We start from the raw sequence: 22,058 nt of genomic DNA on the forward strand, positions 1-22,058 counted from the left end.
TACCTTTGAGCCTGCAGAAGACAATCACAGGAGCTAGGCATTTTGTGAGTACCCTTAGGGCAAATGGAAAAGCACAGAACTGAAAATGAGAGGAAGACATAGAGAAACAAAAACTTCCGAAGAGAGGGTGATATGATGGTAGGCATCTTTTAGATTCAAGGACACCAGAAAAGCTGGGGTTAATAAAAGAGAAAACAGAGGTTAAGGGGTAAGCATCTGAAAAGAAGGGCTCTCAAGAAATCTGTTGAGTCGGGAGAGATCCAAAATAGGTCTCCAAGTGCCCTCCTTCTGAGGAACAAGGAACATCCTGGAATAAAAACCCCGTCCCACTTGGGAAGGGTGGATAGGTTTAATGGTCCCTTGGTTCAACAAGGACCACAGAACTCTTGGGAAATGAGGAAGTTGCTCTAGAGGAGGTTGAGGAATCCCAGAAATAGGAGGGAGAGATTTCCATACCATACAGTAACCCTGACAGATGACAGAAAGAACACAAGAGTCTGAAGTAATGAGATGCCAATTTGGAAGACAAAGGGAGAGATGAAGGGACAAATGTATCTGGTCTAAAGACAGGGGGAGCAAACTGTCAAAGAGAAACAGGCTTATCAGATAAATGAGGCTTCTGGGCCACAGATATCTGAGAAGCATTAGCAAAGGGGGCTCGCCTCCCACCCTTCCTGCAAACATAAACAGATCTAGAAGGATAACTCCTCTGGAACTTAGGGATAGGAGAGACAAAAATATGTTTAAGGTCTTGCAAGGCTTTGCTTTTCTCTTGAAGCGAGTTAAGTCAGGAGCAGCAGTCTGACAACGATGATTATTATCCAAAGGAGCATCCAAGCACTTGATCTTGATGTCCTCAGGAAGAGACTGGAGATGAAACCAAGAATAATGCCTCATGATGGACCCAAAAGCCGCATCCCTAGAAGAGGCATCAGCAGCATCATAGCTACTGAGTGGCAATCCACTTCAGAAGCAGAATCTAAAACAGACAAGGCAGAGGATTTGCCATCAGAATCAGGGAGGGAAGAGACAACCTGACAAGCCTGAGCAACCAAGGCCAGAACATAGCTGGTCATGTGGGTCTCAATTAATAGACCTAAAGGCCAAAGAAGAAGCAGTGTAAACTTTCTTGCCAATCCTCTCCCTGCTATCCTTATCAGAAGGCAAAAGTTTTAAGAGGGCAAAAGTTTAGAAGGTTTGTCAGAAGAGACTTACACCACAGCAGGAGCAGAAGAAGGACATTTAAATAAAAAGAAACAATCCTCATGAACCTTACAGAGCCTAGATGGTTTCTTAGGAGCAGGAGGCTGAGAATCAGGAGACTTGGAAGCAACAATGAAAGCATCTAACAAGGCAGCCAGCACGGGAGGAACTGATGATGGTTTAGGTGTACCCACTTGAAGGAATTCATAATATCTTCTCTCAATATCTGACACTTGAGAAGAGTCCAAAAGAATTCCATCATCCTAACAATTGTGCCTCCAAAGGACAATTCCTCAAAATGAGTCTCAAGGTTAACAGACTCCTCGTCTTCAGAACCATACGCAAAAGGTGAAGGTATCTGTGAAGAATAGGACAAAAAACCCTCATCTGAGGAATCTGGTTCCCTAAAGTGTTTAGAAGGGGTAGTGGTCCAAGGAAGAATGGGTACTGAAACCCCTTGAGGAAGCTTTAGGGCCATTAAGGCAGAGGAGAAGGCCTGAGTAAACTCCTGCCATTCCTTTGGGGATCCACAGGACAGACTAAAACATGCTTTACTTTTTGTCTTTTCTTAGAAGATACATCAACCCTAACAAATACAGGAGGTTCAGACCCTTGGTGAGATTCGAGAAGAGATCCTGCAACTTCTTCCCTGACCAATATCTGCAGAATCCCTCTAGGACCCTCTGAGATAACCAACCACAGTTTCCCCTGGATGTCTGGAGCAGACATCTGCAAAGCCTCAGAGCATGTGCAAAAAGATCGATCCATGCTGGCCTCTGGCTGGGTCGCGGCAGTGGAATCTGATGTAAACACTGAATGACCTATAGAGCTATTAGCTGCTTCTAGAGGTATGCCTGGTGAAGGCTGGACAGCTAAAGAATCTGGCTGAGACTTCTTGGCCTTCTTCTTACCTAGCAGGAGTATCTCAGGGTTAAAGGATTCCACCATGGTACCCTGGGCTAACTGTCTAAGCCACTGGTTTTCAAGATAAATGGCCTGGGAAGACAAACAGCTTCTGAGTGTCTCAGGCACAAATGCTTTACAGATACTACAAGATGTATGGTTGTGGGAAGCACCCAAACAAAAAAAAAAAAAAGACACCGTTTGTAACTATCCTTTCTGGGAATCTGGCTCCACACTGACATTTTCTCCTCTTGATAACATGAACTCTAGGTAGTGATAAGTACATTTAAAAATAAAAATATAAACAAAAATAACCCCAATGGGGCACTTACCTGGTGTTTATAAATTTTCAGTATAGCAACAAAATGTTCAAACCAACTGGCAACAATGACATTTGATCTGGCAGCAAAAGAAGTTTGGGGTAGTTGCGTCCATGCATCCTTTTTATGCCATAGGTTCTGTGCAGGGAGCATAAATGTGGCATACAGAGCAAACAAGATGTCTTTTAAGCTTATCTATACTGGCTGAGTGACAGGCTGCCCAGAGTGGGACATGCCTTCTTTAAGGAATACTACAACAGTGTTATAGAAGGACATCTTCTTTGCCATGCATATTTTTAACTTTTCCCTCTCCTACTGTTCCTTCCCAGAACACTGGAAGGCTTCCACTGTGATACTTTGGTTCTATGAAAATATAAACCATCTTACAAAACTGAACTTTATGCAATTGAAACAGTGAAAAGATGTTGACAAGTTTTCTGGAAAAGCCTGTGGCCAGCAAGCCCAAAAAAACTACAAAGCAAACCATGTCCATGGCATCCTGTCTGAATCAACATACTACTACTACCTTACTGCTGTCCCTCACTCCTGCTATCTACAGGCTATTAAAGAACCCCCATATACCCTATAAAGGGCACATACCCCAAATACTGAATAAAATTTAAAAGTCACTCAAAACATGCCACAAACCAGGAAATTTTAACAAGGAAAGCCAGAATTGCACAAGGAAAAGATGTATTCTTTCCATTAGTGGAGTATGACTTAGTCATTACAGCAGAATCACTCAAAAATTGCTAGAAGATACACAAAATATGTATATTTATGTTTGGTCTGCAGTTAATGCACAATCGATGTTTAACTCTCAACAAAGCAGCATGACTTCTCATAATCCTGGTCGATGTGATTAATGGGCTCTGATATTTTAAACTCCAAATATAAAGTGTACTGCCACAACTGGCAAGAGCACTGGCAGTACACATCCTCACCTTACTTAGTTCTCTCATTCCCACAGTAATTCCTTGAATGCAGCTGTAAGTGCTTCTTTATGGCACTTTTTGTTAGTGTCCATCAGCCATACTCCTACCATTAAAGACTTTACCTCTTACTTGAAATCACATCAGCAAAATAAAGCTAGATGCAGTTACTCTGCTACACTGGTCTGCTCTACTGATGGGTCTTTCCTGTTATGTTACCTTACACTGTAATAATGTACTGTGGAATACCTGCTGTATGTAACTGTCATACCTATTGTGATTTTCTGCATTTATTGCTGTTGGGTATGTTTTTAATCTTCAGAATATTTTTAATCTTGTAAAAGGTCTTTGCTGAAGATGGGTTCCCCAGTCCAGAAAGTACCCACAACAGTGAAAAATCTTACCATATTAGGAAAGATAATTTCCAAGCCTTTGAAAACCCATACCCATTAATTAATTAATTAATTCATTCATTCAATCATTCATTGTACTGGAATGCTATTCCCATACACCAGAAATCACTATACACTTGTGCTCAGTAATATCATCATGTTTATTCATTATGGGTCACAACTGCCATGTTTTTCCTTTTGTTGTGTGTGTATTGTAGACAGCTGGTTTCCATCTGGGGTATTGAGCCCTCTAAAAGTACATAAAACCCCCTCCACTGTCTGCCCTAATACTACCCACATCAATCCCTGCTGTAGCTTTCACGTATACTGTTCATTCATTGATGCATTCTCAGATTACCCACTTAACCTAATTCAGGGTCATGGGGCAGCAACAGTAGATACCAGCACTCGCTGAGTGCAAGGCATTGGGATTAATCCTGAACAGGGCATTGAACCACTGCAGGATACATACAGTCATTTACTCTTATGCAGCATGCATGCTCAAGCACATTCATGAACACACACACACACACACACCTAAGGGCAACTTAGAAGAATGTCAGCTGAATCAAAATGCACTTTGGGGTGGAAGAGGAAACGGTAATACCCACTGAAACTCTCTCCCCGTAGGCATAAGAAGCCTATGCACCTGGCCAAGAATCAAACCGGAGAACCATGCACTTTGAGGCAGCAATGCTAACTGCTGCATCACTGTGCCACCTATACACTGTTCCTTTTTAGAATTATCCTCAGGCATGTCAGTTTTCGCAATGATCTATTTCTCCATCTTTGGGCAAGGCAGTTGCACATGGAGTGATGAATCATTAAAACTTAGTAATATTACTGACAACCACTTTGATGGATTGTATCTGACTTATACCAAACCCATACTTTGTACAACCACTGTACTGGGCCTTTCACTCACACCGCTGCTGCTTTCCATCCTATTTTCTACCAGTTTATCATACCAGACATTCATCTGTACAGTACATGTTTTCAATATTTGTATGCAGACAGAATAACTGTTGTCTTCTTCACCTGATTCAGCATTATGATTCTTAAAAGCAACATTCCTTACAGCAACATACCCTCTAGGCACATTGTACAGTGAGGATCTCTGTCTAGCAGCTTTACTCAATGCTGTTGAATTACATAGTGCATATACATAACAAGAATTATTTACACAGAAAGTACTGGGCTCATATTATGTAGCACATCTGTACTGTAACTGTATGGGACATATCACTCCACCAGCTTTTTTTTCCAGACTTCTCACCATTTTATCTCATTCACATTTAGAGGTGTTGCAATGCTAGATGCATAGAACAGTGCTCCTCCACAAAGGAAGCCCCTATTACTGACTTAGGGATTTTTGAATCCAGCTGCAGACATGTATATGCTTTATCACACTTCTAATACATAATTCACCACTCTGACTTCATTTGTATCTCTAATGCATATAAACCTGGCTGTTTGAGTAGCAAAGTTATTCTGACATTTCCAAATAGCTCAGTAGTGTCCACTTTACTATGTGCACATATGGCTGCCTCACAAACATTTGAACATAACCTTTAGTAAAACTAAAGGCAACCAATTTAATTCCTGCCCTCAACAAATGACAGGCAACACATACTGGCTTTTTTATTTTACTTATTTATTTGTATTTGTTTTTTGGGATACAGCACTGAGCTCCATGAACCTTTTACATACACAGCTCAAGAGAAGTGTCACTTGATCAGAGTCACAGCTAGACAATGGAAGCTAAGGGAATCAAACTTTGCAACACTGGACCACAAGAAACAGCTTGTTAACAACACCTTAATCCTGTAAGCCAAATGCCAGTTTACCTGTTTTCGGACAATGGCATTTCAGTTGACAGTTCTCAGAAAGATAATTTCTGAAAAAAATGTCAATTGAAAACAATGAAAAAAAATCTTTTATGTAGTGGGACAAGCACTCCTGCACACCTATGTGGGAGCTTGATCCCTCATACTCTCCTTCATTGCTCACCCAGTTTAAAACTTTATTTAAGTCCATCCAGAAACCACAGTCTATTTATACATGCTACCTTATATGAACTTTTGAACTTTCACCTCTAACACACACTATTCGTTTTCTTTCCACAAAAAAAAAAAAACCCACAAAGATCTTTTTTTTTTTTTTTTTACATATTATTTTTCACACCTCTCCTGCTGTCTACCATTTGCTGCATCCTATCACCTCTCATCTATTTCTATAGCCATGGCAAACAAAAAAAAAAAAAAACAGTAGGGTATCCCAGAAAAAAAATGATTGGTTTTTCTCCTTGAAGTATGCCCTCTTACACACACGACACATAGCAATGTCAATCCAGTTCATGGATGTATGGGTGCTTTCAGGGTCACACTTGTCACCGGAGATGACCCTCTTTCCCTTTTATGTACAATTGTTCTGAGACTTTGCTACAGGCATATTTCTCCCTTCACATCAACAGACCAAACATGTATATCCTAGAGCTTTTGACCTACTGAAGAGCAAAATTCTAAGAACCCTAATCTCAAGTATAACTCTGAGAACTCTGTGTAATCTACAGTAATTGCAATGTTTTCTACTCATTTGGCTGTACATTTACCTTTTCTATCATTGTAACTTTGCTGATAAGATGTGCCTTAAAAAGGGTCCATGTACGGCCATTTCATTTTTCTAGTTAATAATTGAATAAATAAATTATTGGAACCATTATTTTTCATTTAATGACTACATTTTGCCATACAAGCTATAAAGTCTGGTTGTGCAATTGAGTTTATTAGGATGGAGCCTGACCCATGTCCTACTTGTTCACAATACACATAATTTTAATTAACTTTTCTTTATGTATTATAATGCATAGCCAGAATGTACTACAAGGCAAAATATGTTTACACTTTGCGGTAGAAATCCAGAAGAATGTTAACAACTCAGTTTTAATTAAACTAAACTTTCAAAACTAATGATATTACAAACATAGCTCCAATCCAAAATACAGAGAAATAGATCACTGGGGGCCTAATGATGCCCAAGTAATCTTTGCAAAAGGAAAGCATCACTTTCTGTCCATATGTCAGCACCCCTTCCCTAAAAAGAATGTCAAGCCATGCCTTACAGAGGAAAAATAGAACAAGAGCCTAACTGGAAAAAAACTGGTGCTCCCTGTATGGATTCAAATGGCAAAACCTGCATCACAGAGTTTTAATCCTTTCTTCTTTTATCTAAACAATGAGAAAAACAAACATTCAGTCTAACAAACCATATGATAAAACAGCATAATAAGAGCTTAACAAACCTATGAAAAAACACCATAGCAATGTGCACTAAAATTACAAATTAATATGTTTACAGCAGTGTAAAGACTCTGGTTTCTGTCTTTAGCTGCAAAGAGAAGCCAGTATAAATGCTTGTGTTTTGCAGGGGAGTTTCCTGCTTGTTTACTTCAATAACAAGCCTAGCACTCTGCTGATTTGTAGAATGCAGTTATAACCAGACATGTGCAAGGCCGTTGACTACACTACGCTACTACATTTTCTGCATGTGCCATTTTTGCCGACTGCTGGATTACATAAGGGGTATTAACTTGCACAACTCCACATATTTACTGAAATATTCATCACTTTAATTAATTTACCCATTTGGAGACAATCACAAGACAACAAATGATGCCATGTGGCAGCTGAACTGCTAACAGCTTTCAACATAGTCACTTGAGTGCTGTCACTGAAAACCACTAGCAATGCTGTTGCACTCGTGCATTTCCTAATGTCCATTTCCAGTGTTACATTCTTCATTTTCCTTTGTTTTCTAAAACTTCTTAACAATGAAAAACACTGTAAACCTATCCCTAAGCGTTGATGACTTCTGTTGTTTTTTATGCAGTATGCAAAAAGAAGCAGATATGCTGAAGTCTACCTCTCACATTTGAAACCTGAGCACATACTCAGATTTCTCAAACCTCACATGTAAGATGACCTTTAAAGTACAGCCAAGTGTCCCATAAATACTAAAAATGAGAGGATACAACTAAGTGTTTCTAACTCTCAGGTAAGGCAGTGTCCACTAAATTCTTAAATGGCATACATTTTAAATGAAATTCTTATAAGTTGCATATTTTTTTTTTCTCAAAGGCTTCAACCATTCCAATTTCTGTACGGTTCGTAAGCTGATGTAGAACAAACACTGTGCAATGTGTGTCTCTGGCATGCTTAAATGTCTTTACACACACAAGTGTGTGTGTGTGTGTGTGTGTGTGTGTGTGTGTGTGTGTGTGTGTGTGTGTGTGTGTGTGTGTATATATATATATATATATATATATAGATATAGATATAGATATATATTGCAGCTTAAGTAACAAATTGACAGCAGTGTACCACCACTCATTCCTGGACACTTTCCCAGCTGTGACGGTTACAGATTTAGATTTTTCAGTTTAGTAGACCACAGACACAGGTTCTGCTTCAGTGTAAAGATGACATATAAAATAAAGCAGAAAATCGACTAACGATGACACAATTTGCGTGTATTTCTTTGTAATGCACTGAATGGAGAACATTTTACTAATAATACAATGCTGCTGTTCCACATTCTGAACATTATCAAACATGCAAGCAATTTTAATGTGCAAAATGAGGAATATTTGACACAGAATTATACATTTTTTTGTTGTTGTACAGTCTTACTGCTTTCAATAATGTGAGCATTCTTAATAGCACTTATCTACTGGAACAAGCTATTAGTTATGCCAATTCAACATTACACAGCCTTGCAACTGCCAAACCATTAATCAAAAATGCCTGCAGAAATGACAACGAACCTATAACCCATCACTGCCGCCTCACTAGAGGTACAGTAAACCATCTCAATATGTCTCAGGTAAAACAGCAGTTTATATAGTACATTACAGTTAAAACATGCTCATACCACCACTACAGAGACAGTAAAAAATAATGCAATTTAGTTTAACAGAAACAGGCCAGATTTTGAGGAAATCTCTTGAATGCATGACATTGTGACCTCTGCTGTCATGTCTTCCACCAATCAGAAAGCAGATTTTTTTACAAAGCTCCATCAATCTGGTGGTTTAATACCACAGACTGCAGTTTAATCTAGAGGATTCCATGTCTACAAATTCAGCAGGGCGAACACAAACCACTCAACAACATTCACGTTTTCAGATTTTGACAAACCTGCGTATTCTCTCTCCTTTGTACATTGCAGTGGTACAGTCCAAATTTCCTTAGCAATAACTGATTTCATTTCATCAATAACAAGGAGAAGGGAAGCTTTGCAGATGGCAGGAAAACAGACCTATTCACTAACGTTTCCATCTGTTCCCTTAAAAAAAAGGGTCCAAAACACACACACTGCAGTCTAAATAGAATTCATGCAGTGGTAATCACAAGCTATTTTTATAACGGTTCAATATAGCATTAGGTTCTGTTACGTAACCCCTGCATTTCCTGATTCCACTGCAGTCTCCAAGCTATCTCACATTACACAGCACTGATTACCTGTAGGAACGCTCCCCTCGCACTGTGTGTTTCCGGAAAGGAATGATAGTGCCGTTGTCCTGGATAATATCGTTGTTATTCTCTCCATTTGGGGACAGTGCTTGAGTTGGACCAGGCATTGGTGCATACACAAAAACTGCAAATAAGAAATTTATAGCTCTGTATAGAAGGTAGGCTATGACTGTCTGCCTGCTTCTCTGCTTCTTCTGCACAGCTCAGCTCTCTCTTCTCTCTCTCTCTATCTCTCTCTTTCTCTGTGTTGACGTCAAGCAGCTTGGAGCAGCATCTTAAGTCACATGGTAAAGCTTCTTACCATGGTAACCAGCTAACTCATCAGATCCCTATGATCCACACAGGACTACAGCATGAGCAAACTAAAGCATCCAAACAAGTACAGGGGGAAGGCCTACATCTGGCGTATCCTCCCTACCCCACCCCCTCTAGACTTGCCTTCTCTAAACCAGTTCTTCCTCTAACCATTTCCTTTCAGGCATTAGAGTAAAATCTACAGCTGTGCATACAAAGAACAATTCATGAAGGGCTCAGTTTAACCCCTTAGCTGCTACATCACAGTCAGCAAAGCCTCTGTAACATTACACCTTTCCAGCGGTGCATGCAGTGAATTTAAATAACTGAGTAACAGGAGTACAGAAAGCTTACAACAACATCATTTATTTCCATTTGTTGCGAAAGAATGCTCTAATGTAAGCAACAAAAACATCTACTTTTAATTTCTAAGCCCATGCTACTATTTAAACTTACTACTGAGTATTCCAAAAAATAAAAAGAAGAGGAAAAAAAAAAGCCAACAGATTTTTAACACTACAGCACATCAGTGCAACTTCTCTACTACTGCTAGAAGGGTGGGCACATAGTTTTTTGATAACATACTGCACTAGACCCCACGGTGAATGAGTGTAGTCTGTAGCACATCTTGAACCAAAATGCTAAATAAATGGTCCATCTGACAAAACATTACTAGTATCACTAGTTATGCCAGTGACCGGACTTATTTTTCAAGGGGTGAAAGGAAGGATGAGGAGGAACAGCACTTGGTATCCCTAGGAAAATAAATAGATTCCCAGGAAAGTAATTCTTACCTTTTGCTATTACACCTTTCATGGGAAAGCATCTCCTGACCTGTAGTGTCAGGACCTGCACTGGCTATGCATAAGTATGCACATGTACATGAACACACAGTGAAAATGTTTCCTGATATGAAGACAGAAACTGGCACTGCGTTCTAGCAATACAGCCTGGAGGAAACCAAACTTATATTTATTAAGTTACTTAACTAGGTAAGCAATCTAGTTTCTCATATTTACATTTATATATATATATAATATATATATATATATATAGAGAGAGAGAGAGAAAGAGAGATTTATCTGTATCTATCTATATATATATAAAAAATGTGTGTGTGTATAAATGAATATAAGTGCAGCCAGTGAAGTAGCATGTTTCTAGGATGTGTGTGAAATATATAGTGCTGAATGAGAACAGCACACATGTGGAGAATATACACACTTGAAACAGAAATCAGGACTGAACCCCACACCTATACAGCACAGAGGGTAGTCCGCATTACTTCTCTTCTGTATACCCAAACATAACAATTCTTTCTCTACAGTCACAGACCCACAGCTAGCAATACAGGCTTCCAGTGGAAACCACTGCCTGAAGGGCAACCCTACACACAGCTGAATTCAGTGCAAGAGCATTAAGCCTCACTTGCACTGACACATCAACTGAGTGACAGCGCCCCTAACTCTATGTTGCACAACTTATAAACAAAGATATGGCATCTAAGTCCAAGGACGTCATTGTTCCGCTGTATTCGTCATTTATCAGACCTATCATTGAGTACATTACCCCCTTTGGTATGTATCTATCCTGGCATATCCAACAACTGGAATGTCCACAGAGGTTTTTTACTAAAAGAATACTGGGCATAAGTAATATGTCCTGTGCAGATCACCTCAAGGCCCTGCCCCTGTATTCTGTCTCCTACAGGCTTTTGAGGGGAGATCTATGACTGGCATACAGGGCATTGTCAGACTCCACTCCGATGGACCTCCTGCATATCCACAAAACAAACAGTGCCAGAACTATCTGTTTTAAAGACTTAAACCTTGCCTGTGATATTAAATAGGACCTGCTGGAGAGATAGGTATGTATCCCAGAGACTACCCAGTCTACAGAACAGGCTCTCCATCCATGTGAAATAGAGTTCCTCCTTAATCCAATTCAAGTGTAACTTGGACAACTGGATGGGAAACCGGAAATTCATCCCTGGTTTGGTACCCATGTCTCTAATGGACACAGGTAATCTGTAAATGGTTCCTCTCCCAAGCCCATGTTTACACTTATCAAGGGTATCAGAACTTGTCAGAGATTTCGGCTGCATGGCTAGGCTTAAAAAGGCCCTTGTGGTCATTAGCTTAGTAAACACCTATGAAACACTAGCTTCCACCCACACAAATGATGGTTTAATACAAGGTAAATTAGCCCATAAACACTGATTTATATATTCTGATTAACAAACTACATTACTCCCTTATGAAAGTAAATAAGTGACTATATAAGTCAGTACAGATGTCCATTGCCAACTTAGCTGCTAGTGCTTTCTGGTATTAGCTAATCCTGCTCACTGCTAACTTCTAACATAACTTTCCAGATGACTTTACCTCATTTATTTATTTGGGAGTGCCTTCGCTGAAGGTTGGGCGTCGGGCTGGAAACTCGGCACCATAAAAATCAACTGCCAATCATTAGCGGACTGGAGTTCCGCTGTGGCAATCCCTAACCGGGAAAAGCCAAAAAGACAAACATTTATTTATTAAGTTATTTATTTATTTATTTGCACTTTGCTCCAACTAGGCCACTGTCCTTTTTTAAAGGGTGACTTGACTAGGGAAAGATTGACCAGGGCACCGAGGAGCTTCCCCCTGCTCTTTTCTCGATAAGTATGTGGTTGTTATCATCTCATCCAAAGGACAGATGATTCACACATCTGAAATCCCCTATCACACACAGCTGCGAAGTGATTGTACCAGAATCCTCAGCATAGACAAATGACTCAGTAGTCATGCAATGACCGATGGCCACTAAGCCTTTAAGGACATCTATTAAAAGAGGACTGCAGGCACATAAGGAACACAGAACCAGGTAAATACTGACACCAGCATCCTGCAGTCCTCAAAAAGGAAAGTGGGAGCCAGCTTCCTGGCTTAAGAGGGATAAATCCCTGATAATGCCACAGACAGTTCCACTAGCATTTCTGGTACAGAGGGGGTTTGCATGTGGAGGTGAGAATGGGGTGACTAATGCTGGCTACCCAGCCTTAGGGAAAGGTGCTCTAATTGGTCCAGTGGGAAGATTATAACAATGATGCTTGCAACAGTGACACCAATACTGCAAATGGAGACAGCATGCAAACAGTATGCATGGGACCCTGCCACAAACATGACGTGGAAGTCAAAACCATAGTGCGGATGCTCGGACTAAAACACAAAATCCAAGTTTCTACTACAGATAACAGCAGCAATCTCATCTTCTGACTTTCATCCTGATGGAAAGAATAGAACTCTGCCCTGCAGGAAAGAATGGATTAGTGCGTGTGGGTGTGTGTGATCTGGAAATGCTTAGAACAGGGTTAAGATAAAAAAACAAAATGATTATAGGAGTTTTTGCATTTATCAGGAGGGTTTATGCTTAGTATTTAATGTAAAAAGCAGCCAAAGACGTTTATGGGAGTTCACTTTTTGACAACTTTATTACGCATATGTGAGAAAGTCAAAGGCACAGAGCCACCAGCCTGTCAATCAGTCAGTTATACTTGCCCCCCCAGATTTGGTAAAACAATAAAACAAGTCCTCCAAAGGTGTCCTCTCTGGGCTCAGTATGCATCTAGTACTCACATTTTAGATTAAATGCAACCAGTCTGATACAAGATTATTCATGATATTATGATGGTACTTGCCCACTGCATCTGGCCCTTTTTGTGAAGAAATGCCTCACCATATTACTTTAGACTGCAATATTAATGATCTGCACTTCTGCAGTCTGACTCCATAATAAAGTGTGGCAAATATAGTTAGCTATGGCAGCAAATGGAAAATAAATTTGGATGCCATTCCACAACCAGAAAGAATAGATTATGACTGCATTTCAATTAGGATATGCAGGAGCTAAAGTCAGAGGTTGGCATCTGCAACTTAGGTGATAGGAATGATATAAGTATTATTTCATAAAAAGGAGACCAAATTAAAAAAAATGTATGCAATAGCCAACATCTGGCTGTCAGGCTGGATAAGTTGTGCCACTCACTCACTATTGCAAACCATAGCAATGGTTTAGGGTGGCACAGGCTTGGTTCTCTGGTTTAGCTCTCGTCTGGACTGCCTGCACATCTTCCCCATGTCCAGGTATTTTCCCTGGGTACTCTGGTTTTCCCAAACATATTCCAAACAATACAGTATGTAAATTTGCAATCCTCCATTGTTTTTGTGTGTGTGTGTGTGTGTGTGTGTGTGTGTGTGTGTGTGTGTGTGTGTGTGTGTGTGTGTGTGTGTACATATACATCCTACAACAGACTGGCATTCTATCCAGGGTTATGTTACCCTACCTGTGCCTTTCAGTGCTCAGATAGGTTTAAACTTTCTCCACAACCATGGATTGTACTACGCAGATAATTAGCTAATGAATAAATAAACAGTGGTTTCACTTACATTTTTGACAGCTGGATTATATTTTCCTTGTACCTTACCATGCAGTCAGTTTTATAGTGCATGAGGATTCTCAATGACCAGTACTTGAGGCAAATAACACCAGTACTTTTGACTACAGCTGTCCAATAAAGATCTTAAAGTTTAGATGAACGAATGCCCTTTCTCTACCCAAGGGAAAATATGAGGGGAACACTTGGCAGATATTTCCAAAGCATGACAGGATACTGAAGAAAACAGAACAGCTATTCTTTTATTACATTTTGTTTTCTGGCTGAATCCTTATGAGTAAAGGGCCCTTTTCAAGGTTGATGCAAGAGACATTCTTCACAGATGCAGAATGTATTATAGGAATGCACAGCAAATGTCACACTTGTTAAGCGTTAAGTGGTTGGCTGAGACAACTCATAGTACAGCATACAAGTTTAACACAGCAGTGCAGTATATATAATACAGTCCCAATAAAATGTCAAAGCACCACTTTCTTGATCATCTGGATACAAGGCAATGCAGTTAGGCAAATACAAAAAAAGAAGATCGGAAATAAAATATATGTGGCCTAAATCACTTGTAACGACTGCTATACTCTCTACTCATACTAATACTTCAGAAGTAACATTCATAGGTTCATAGATTAGTAGTATGCTAACTGCCCTTGTGGGCCATTTTAAGCCTAGCCAGTTACCCCATGTGAGACTCAAACCCTGCACCTTGCGTCAGGTAAGGTAAACAGCTTAACCATTATGACAACCTCCCACGTCCCTTGTTATGTCTGTAGCTTATTCTACCTCCTAACCTGAAAATCTTGTTTATCTCCCAACTTAATGCAGGCATTTATATGTTTATGCTTGCATATCCAAGTTTACAGCTGTTCCACTACAAATGCTTGTATATAACATATTCCATTTCAACATGATGTTGTGATTGTACCAGTGTGACTCTACCACATTGCAAATTTATTATTTTATTTCATATGCTTTTGTGTAATGTGAACCACTTCAATATGCTATTGTTTATAATTTTCTAATACTGCACTACCACAGATGACACTAATGTTTAATTTATCTGAGTTAATTTATATTGTATCTTGTATTATCCTGTACCGCTGGAGCTTTTCTTCCAGGGCCTCCACTGAAAAAAGGTGCTATATACAGTTGACTTCCCAGCTCGACAATGAAAATAATAAAATAAATATTCAGTTGCATTTCCTAACCAGAAGTATTGTATAGAGATATCCTTGTAGATTAGCAAGCTAATCTCTGATAACTCACATTCCTGACTGATGTAAACAGTGACAGTATTAAGGGTTGTGGTAATGTCGGGAAGGATCGAGAAATGGTAACAGGGTTATAGACTATTTTGCATTTGGGGAAGGCACTGTGAGTTATGACTAATATTTTGTGTAATATAAAAAAGTTGTGGCAGTTAGGCAGTTTAGGACCACTCTAGGTATAAGGAAAGGGCCTGGGATAGCCAGGTATCAAGCATTAGGATGACAATCTATTCTTAACATGAGTGAGCAGGGATCCTGATGGCTGATCATGGGAAGGAAGGCGTTGAATGCAAAGCATTTATAGTACCTACCACTTACCATAATCCCAATATGCCAGGGTGCAGAACTCAAGTAAATACATGTGAGTTGGGCAGACAAGGGTGGTATGAGCATGAGAAGACATATTCACACAAAGAAACTCACTGTCAGGAGACTAAGTGCAATGTAGAAGCAGTTCATAAAAATCCTCACCCTTTGGTGTTACAGCTTCAGGGACTTGCCCCCTCAAGCTTTCAAATTTAGATATAAGCAGAGAATAAATGTGTTAGCTGTGGACAATGATGGAGTTTATGAGCCTTGAGGTCACTGATGGCTTAAAGATCTTCAAATAATTTTTAAATAAATTAAAGGAGACAAGCAGAGGGTGCCTTTGACTTCAAAACAAGTGGAGCTGCAAGAAGAAACTACAGAAGTGGGGCTAATTGGAATGGAGTGTCAGGTTAATGCCCATTTACCTATAATCAGGGCTAACCTTAGGTAAAATGGCACTCTAGATGAAGAGCTGTGTGGCACCGCTCCACTGCCCACCACTCTTTGCACACACATACTCACACAAGCATACTCATGGGCATCTCACATCCTCCGGTTTACTTTCTCCTGCATCTAATTGGGGATGCAGGTAAAAAAGATCAAAGGTTCAAAAACCATTTAAAAAATAGGCCCCCTCCCCCTTATTGCCCAAAAACCCCTGGACTTAAAACCCAAACCCCCAAAAAAAAAATTTAACCAAAGGGTTGAAAACCATTTAAATTGGGAAAACTTAAACCTTACCGGAAAATTTTTTTTTGAGAATTTGACGTTTCTTACTATAGATGTTCAAGATTTATTTTCCAGCATACCTATTTCTACGGATTAGAATATATTTCTCAGAATAATTTAAGTAAATATTTGGGAAGCAGCTGGGACAGATGTCAATCCTTATTATGGACAGTTGATGAGCCTAAGTAAAGTTAGAACACAACTATATAGGAATCACCAGCAAGAATTTTTAGACAATCTCGATAAGTGGCCATGGGGAGTTAATTCCTATAAGGCTCCCATTTTCATAACATGTATTCATGTTCTCCTGAAAGGGGAGAACCAAATACGTATTCCTGGCAAGGGATTTTTACAAGTACATAAGGTTATACACTGTGATTTCTTGGATCGATCGTGTTCACACTTGGAAAGGGACTCACAACAGACATTATTCCTATTTTCTTTGGAGGCATCTCTGAAACAACACTACAGATTTTCTTGGAGGTTTACGCTTTCAACAGGACAAAATGGGCATTGCATATTTGGACACGTGGATAGGCAATACTGGTACCTGGGTTTACCTCCCAGATTATACAGGGAAACCCACTTTTCAAAATGATTACAGGCACACTTCTCCAGCTGCCATCCATGCGAGCATATATTTAATAATAACATTGTGAAGGGCCAGTGTATAAGAGCAGCTTAAGAATGTCATTCACGCTTTGAAGTCATGAATAGTGTGAATTAGACACTATCACTAAACTATTTATAGATAGGGGATATCCTAAAAAGATACTGGGGAATATAACCACCTTTGTAAAATCACAATGGGGTTTTAAATATAAACCCTTGTTAGGGTGTACCAACACTTCACAGAGAAATTCAAGTATGGATTGGGATAAAAAAGTATGCGTGATAAGATTTAACCCATTTGTTAATTTTATTACTGAAATCCTTAAAAAACATTGGAGCCTAATTACTACCACAGGCCCTATCGGTAGTATAGTGGGAACAGAGATTTGTACTGTATACAAAACTGGTAACAACATAAAAAGGTTATTGGAGTGTGGAAAGAAAGGGACGAGAGAAAAGGGAACGAAGGGTACTAGAAAATGTGGTTTCTGTAAACAATGTACCCACATCAATACAACACAAACAATTAGATTAGGTAACATCATGAATACTAAGGTGAAATGTAAAAATGGGAAATCTGCAACCCCAATTTAATTAGGTCACCACATAGCTACCTGGCATAAAACATGTCCCAGGCCTTTTACATAGGCAAAACGGAGAGAAAAGATCAAGACACGCATTTATGAACATATGTACAGGATAAAAAAGGATTCTAAAAATGCGTTATGTAGACACATTTTGGATAAGGGGACAGACCATAATTTTACGTTTTCTATAATTGACCAAGTAGAGGTTAGTGACAGAGGAGGAAATTGGAAGACATATTTGGCTTGGATTGAGAGTAAATGGCAAATATGTACTGATGCAACCACACCACCAGGCATTAATGATTTTATCAGTTTGAAACCTTTTTTAGTGCTAAGTTAAGTTCCCCACCAGTATATCAGGAAAATACATGTTAACATATTAATGGTTTAAATTGATGGAACACCTAACTTTGTAAATTTTGTGTAATTATTTATTGTATTGATTCTTGAAAATACGAACCAAGTTTGTATTGACTAAGGCATCATGTTTATAAAAGGATAGCCTTTTACTAGTTCCGGTGTTTGATAAAATTAGGCCACATACCCCTCGATAGGAAAATCACAATATGGTATTGATTTCAAGAAGAGTGGTATCAGATATACTACAGCTAATATAGTACTTGGTGAAGCATAGTAATGAGTTATGATGATATTATATGTAAAAAATTTTATAAAAGGTAGATCATTGTTTGTATTGATTAGTATTGATTAGTATTTATTTGAATCACACCTTAGTTGACCAGAAGGTTTACCAGACATTTTTAAAAGTTTTAAAAAATAATTTTAAAATAAGGTTTTAAATCAAGGTTTGCTCACAACAGAAACGCATTTTGGGGAACATTGCTGCTTTAAAAGATTTTGGTGCAAGAATAGCTTTAAAATGTATGGATTGCAGTTGCCTCTATTGGTTCTGATGAAAATCTGTATGAAGACAGATGAAAGCGCTCAACCACATTGTATTTTTAGTTTTGGTCAATAAAATGTGCTTATAGATACATCGGCTTCGAGTGTTTTGGGATTCACTGGTCCTGCCACTATTTAGGATTATTGTGATTGTTCTGTGCTACTGTTTATCATTTATTTATTTGGCAGTGCCTTCGCTGAAGGTTGGGTGTCGGGCTGGCAACTCGGCACCATAAAAATCAACTGCCAATCATTAGCGGACTGGAGTTCTGCTGTGGCAACCCCTAACCAGGAAAAGCCAAAAAGACAAACATTTATTTATTAATTTATTTATTTGCACTTTGCTCCAACTAGGCCAGTGTCCTTTTTTAAAGGGTGACTTGACTAGGGAAAGATTGACCAGGGCACCGAGGAGCTTCCCCCTGCTCTTTTCTCGATAAGTATGTGGTTGTTATCATCTCATCCAAAGGACAGATGATTCACATCTGAAATTCCCTATCAAGCACACAGCTCGAAGTGATTGTAGCCAGAATCCTCAGCATAGACAAATGACTCAGTAGTCATGCAATGACCGATGGCCACTAAGCCTTTAAGGACATCTATTAAAAGAGGACTGCAGGCACATAAGGAACACAGAACCAGGTAAATACTGACACTGAAGCATCCTGCAGTCCTCACCAAAAAGGAAAGTGGGAGCCAGCTGGGGCCCCTGGCTTAGAGAGGGATAAATCCTGATAATGCCTGCAGACAGTTCCACTAGCATTTCTGGTACAGAGGGGTTTGCATGGAGGTGAGAATGGGGTGACTAATGCTGGCTACCCAGCCTTAGGGAAAGGTGCTCTACTTGGTCCAGTGGGAAGATTATAACAATGATGCTTGCAACAGTGACACCAATACTGCAAATGGAGACAGCATGCAAAGAGTATGCATGGGACCCTGCCACAAACATGACGTGGAAGTCAAAACCATAGTGCGGATGCTCGGACTAAAACACAAAATCCAAGTTTCTACTACAGATAGCAGCAATCTCATATTCTGACTTTCATCCTGATGGAAAGAATAGAACTCTGCCCTGCAGGAAAGAATGGATTAGTGTGTGTGTGTGTGTGTGTGTGTGTGTGTGTGTGTGTGTGTGTGTGTGTGTGTGTGTGTGTGTGTGTGTGTGTGTGTGTGTCTGTGTGTGTGTGTGTGTGTGTGATCTGGAAATGCTTAGAACAAGGTTAAGATAAAAAAACAAAATGATTATAGGAGTTTTTGTACTTATCAGGAGGGTTTATGCTTAGTGTTTAATGTAAAAAGCAGCCAACGACGTTTATGGGAGTTCACTTTTTGACAACTTTATTATGCATATGTGAGAAAGTCAAAGGCACAGAGCCACCAGCCTGTCAATCAGTCAGTTATACTTGCCCCCCCCCCCCAGATTTGGTAAAACAATAAAACAAGTCCTCCAAAGGTGTCCTTTCTGGGCTCAGTATGCATCTAGTACTCACATTTTAGATTAAATGCAACCAGTCTGATACAAGATTATTCATGATATTATGATGGTACTTGCCCACTGCATCTGGCCCTTTTTGTGAAGAAATGCCTCACCATATTACTTTAGACTGCATTATTAATGATCTGCACTTCTGCAGTCTGACTCCATAATAAAGTGTGGCAAACATTGATTCTTATAAATATAGTTAGCTATGGCAGCAAATGGAAAATAAATTTGGATGCCATTCCACAACCAGATAGAATAGATTACGACTGCATTTCAATTAGGATATGCAGGAACTAAGGTCAGAGGTTGGCATCTGCAACTTAGGTGATAGGAATTATATAAGTATTATTTCATAAAAAGGAGACCAAATTAAAAAAAATGTATGCAATAGCCAACATCTGGCTGTCAGGCAGGATAAGTTGTGCCACTCACTCACTATTGCAAACCTTAGCAATGGTTTAGGGTGGCACAGGGCTTGGTTCTCTGGTTTAGCTCTCGTCTGGACTGCCTGCACATCTTCCCCATGTCCAGGTGTTTTCCCTGGGTACTCGGGTTTTCCCAAACATATTCCAAACAATACAGTATGTAAATTTGCAATCCTCCATTGTTTTTGTGTGTGTGTGTGTGTGTGTGTGTGTGTGTGTGTGTGTGTGTGTGTGTGTGTGTGTGTGTGTGTGTGTGTGTGTGTACATATACATCCTACAACAGACTGGCATTCTATCCAGGGTTATGTTACCCTACCTGTGCCTTTCAGTGCTCAGATAGGTTTAAGCTTTCTCCACAACCATGGATTGTATTACGCAGATAATTAGCTAATGAATAAACAAACAGTGGTTTCGCTTACATTTTTGACAGCTGGATTATATTTTCCTTGTACCTTACCATGCAGTCAGTTTTATAGTGCATGAGGATTCTCAATGACCAGTACTTGAGGCAAATAACACCAGTACTTTTGACTACAGCTGTCCAATAAAGATCTTAAAGTTTAGATGAACGAATGCCCTTTCTCTACCCAAGGGAAAATATGAGGGGAACACTTGGCAGATATTTCCAAAGCATGACAGGATACTGAAGAAAACAGAACAGCTATTCATTTATTACATTTTGTTTTCTGACTGAATCCTTATGAGTAAAGGGCCCTTTTCAAGGTTGATGCAAGAGACATTCTTCACAGATGCAGAATGTATTATAGGAATGCACAGCAAATGTCACACTTGTTAAGCGTTAAGTGGTTGGCTGAGACAACTCATAGTACAGCATACAAGTTTAACACAGCAGTACAGTATATATAATACAGTCCCAATAAAATGTCAAAGCACCACTTTCTTGATCATCTGGATACAAGGCAATGCAGTTAGGCAAATACAAAAAAAGAAGATCGGAAATAAAATATATGTGGCCTAAATCACTTGTAACGACTGCTACACTCTCTACTCATACTAATACTTCGTAAAACTACTGACCAGAAGTAACATTCATAGGTTCATAGATTAGTAGTATGCTAACTGCCCTTGTGTGCCATTTTAAGCCTAGCCAGTTACCCCATGTGAGACTCAAACCCTGCACCTTGCGTCAGGTAAGGTAAACAGCTTCACCATTATGACAACCTCCCACGTCCCTTGTTATGTCTGTAGCTTATTCTACCTCCTAACCTGAAAATCTTGTTTATCTCCCAACTTAATGCAGGCATTTATATGTTTATGCTTGCATATCCAAGTTTACAGCTGTTCCACTACAAATTCTTGTATATAACATATTCCATTTCAACATGATGTTGTGATTGTACCAGTGTGACTCTACCACATTGCAAATTTATTATTTTATTTCATATGCTTTTGTGTAATGTGAACCACTTCAATATGCTATTGTTTATAATTTTCTAATACTGCACTACCACAGATGACATTAATGTTTAATTTATCTGAGTTAATTTATATTGTATCTTGTATTATCCTGTACCGCTGGAGCTTTTCTTCCAGGGCTCCACTGAAAAAGGTGCTATATACAGTTGACTTCCCAGCTCGACAATGAAAATAATAAAATAAATATTCAGTTGCATTTCCTAACCAGAAGTATTGTATAGAGATATCCTTGTAGATTAGCAAGCTAATCTCCTGATAACTCACATTCCTGACTGATGTAAACAGTGACAGTATTAAGGGT

At 39.3% G+C, this 22,058-nt stretch overlaps 1 protein-coding gene across 4 annotated transcripts in view; it reads right to left on the bottom strand.

Annotated features, from left to right (window-relative positions):
* The window catches only part of MAPRE2 (microtubule associated protein RP/EB family member 2), a 2,455,004-nt gene that overhangs the window by 1,195,135 nt on the left and 1,237,811 nt on the right, over positions 1–22,058 (bottom strand). The window contains exon 1 of one of the 4 annotated variants that reach the window (XM_044066616.1): positions 9,270–9,612. The exons of 2 other annotated variants lie outside the window; for them this stretch is intronic. In XM_044066616.1, coding sequence (XP_043922551.1) covers positions 9,270–9,388 — 119 coding nt within the window. In that variant the 5' untranslated portion in view covers positions 9,389–9,612. Of the gene's footprint in view, positions 1–8,945; positions 9,097–9,269; positions 9,613–22,058 lie in introns of those variants that run through there. One more of the 4 variants, XM_044066617.1, reaches the window with a different exon arrangement.

The sequence above is a fragment of the Protopterus annectens genome, chromosome 3.part1, assembly GCF_019279795.1.
Source record: "Protopterus annectens isolate FY-2018-M chromosome 3.part1, PAN1.0, whole genome shotgun sequence".
In the NCBI taxonomy this organism is placed as follows: Eukaryota; Metazoa; Chordata; order Ceratodontiformes; family Protopteridae; genus Protopterus; species Protopterus annectens.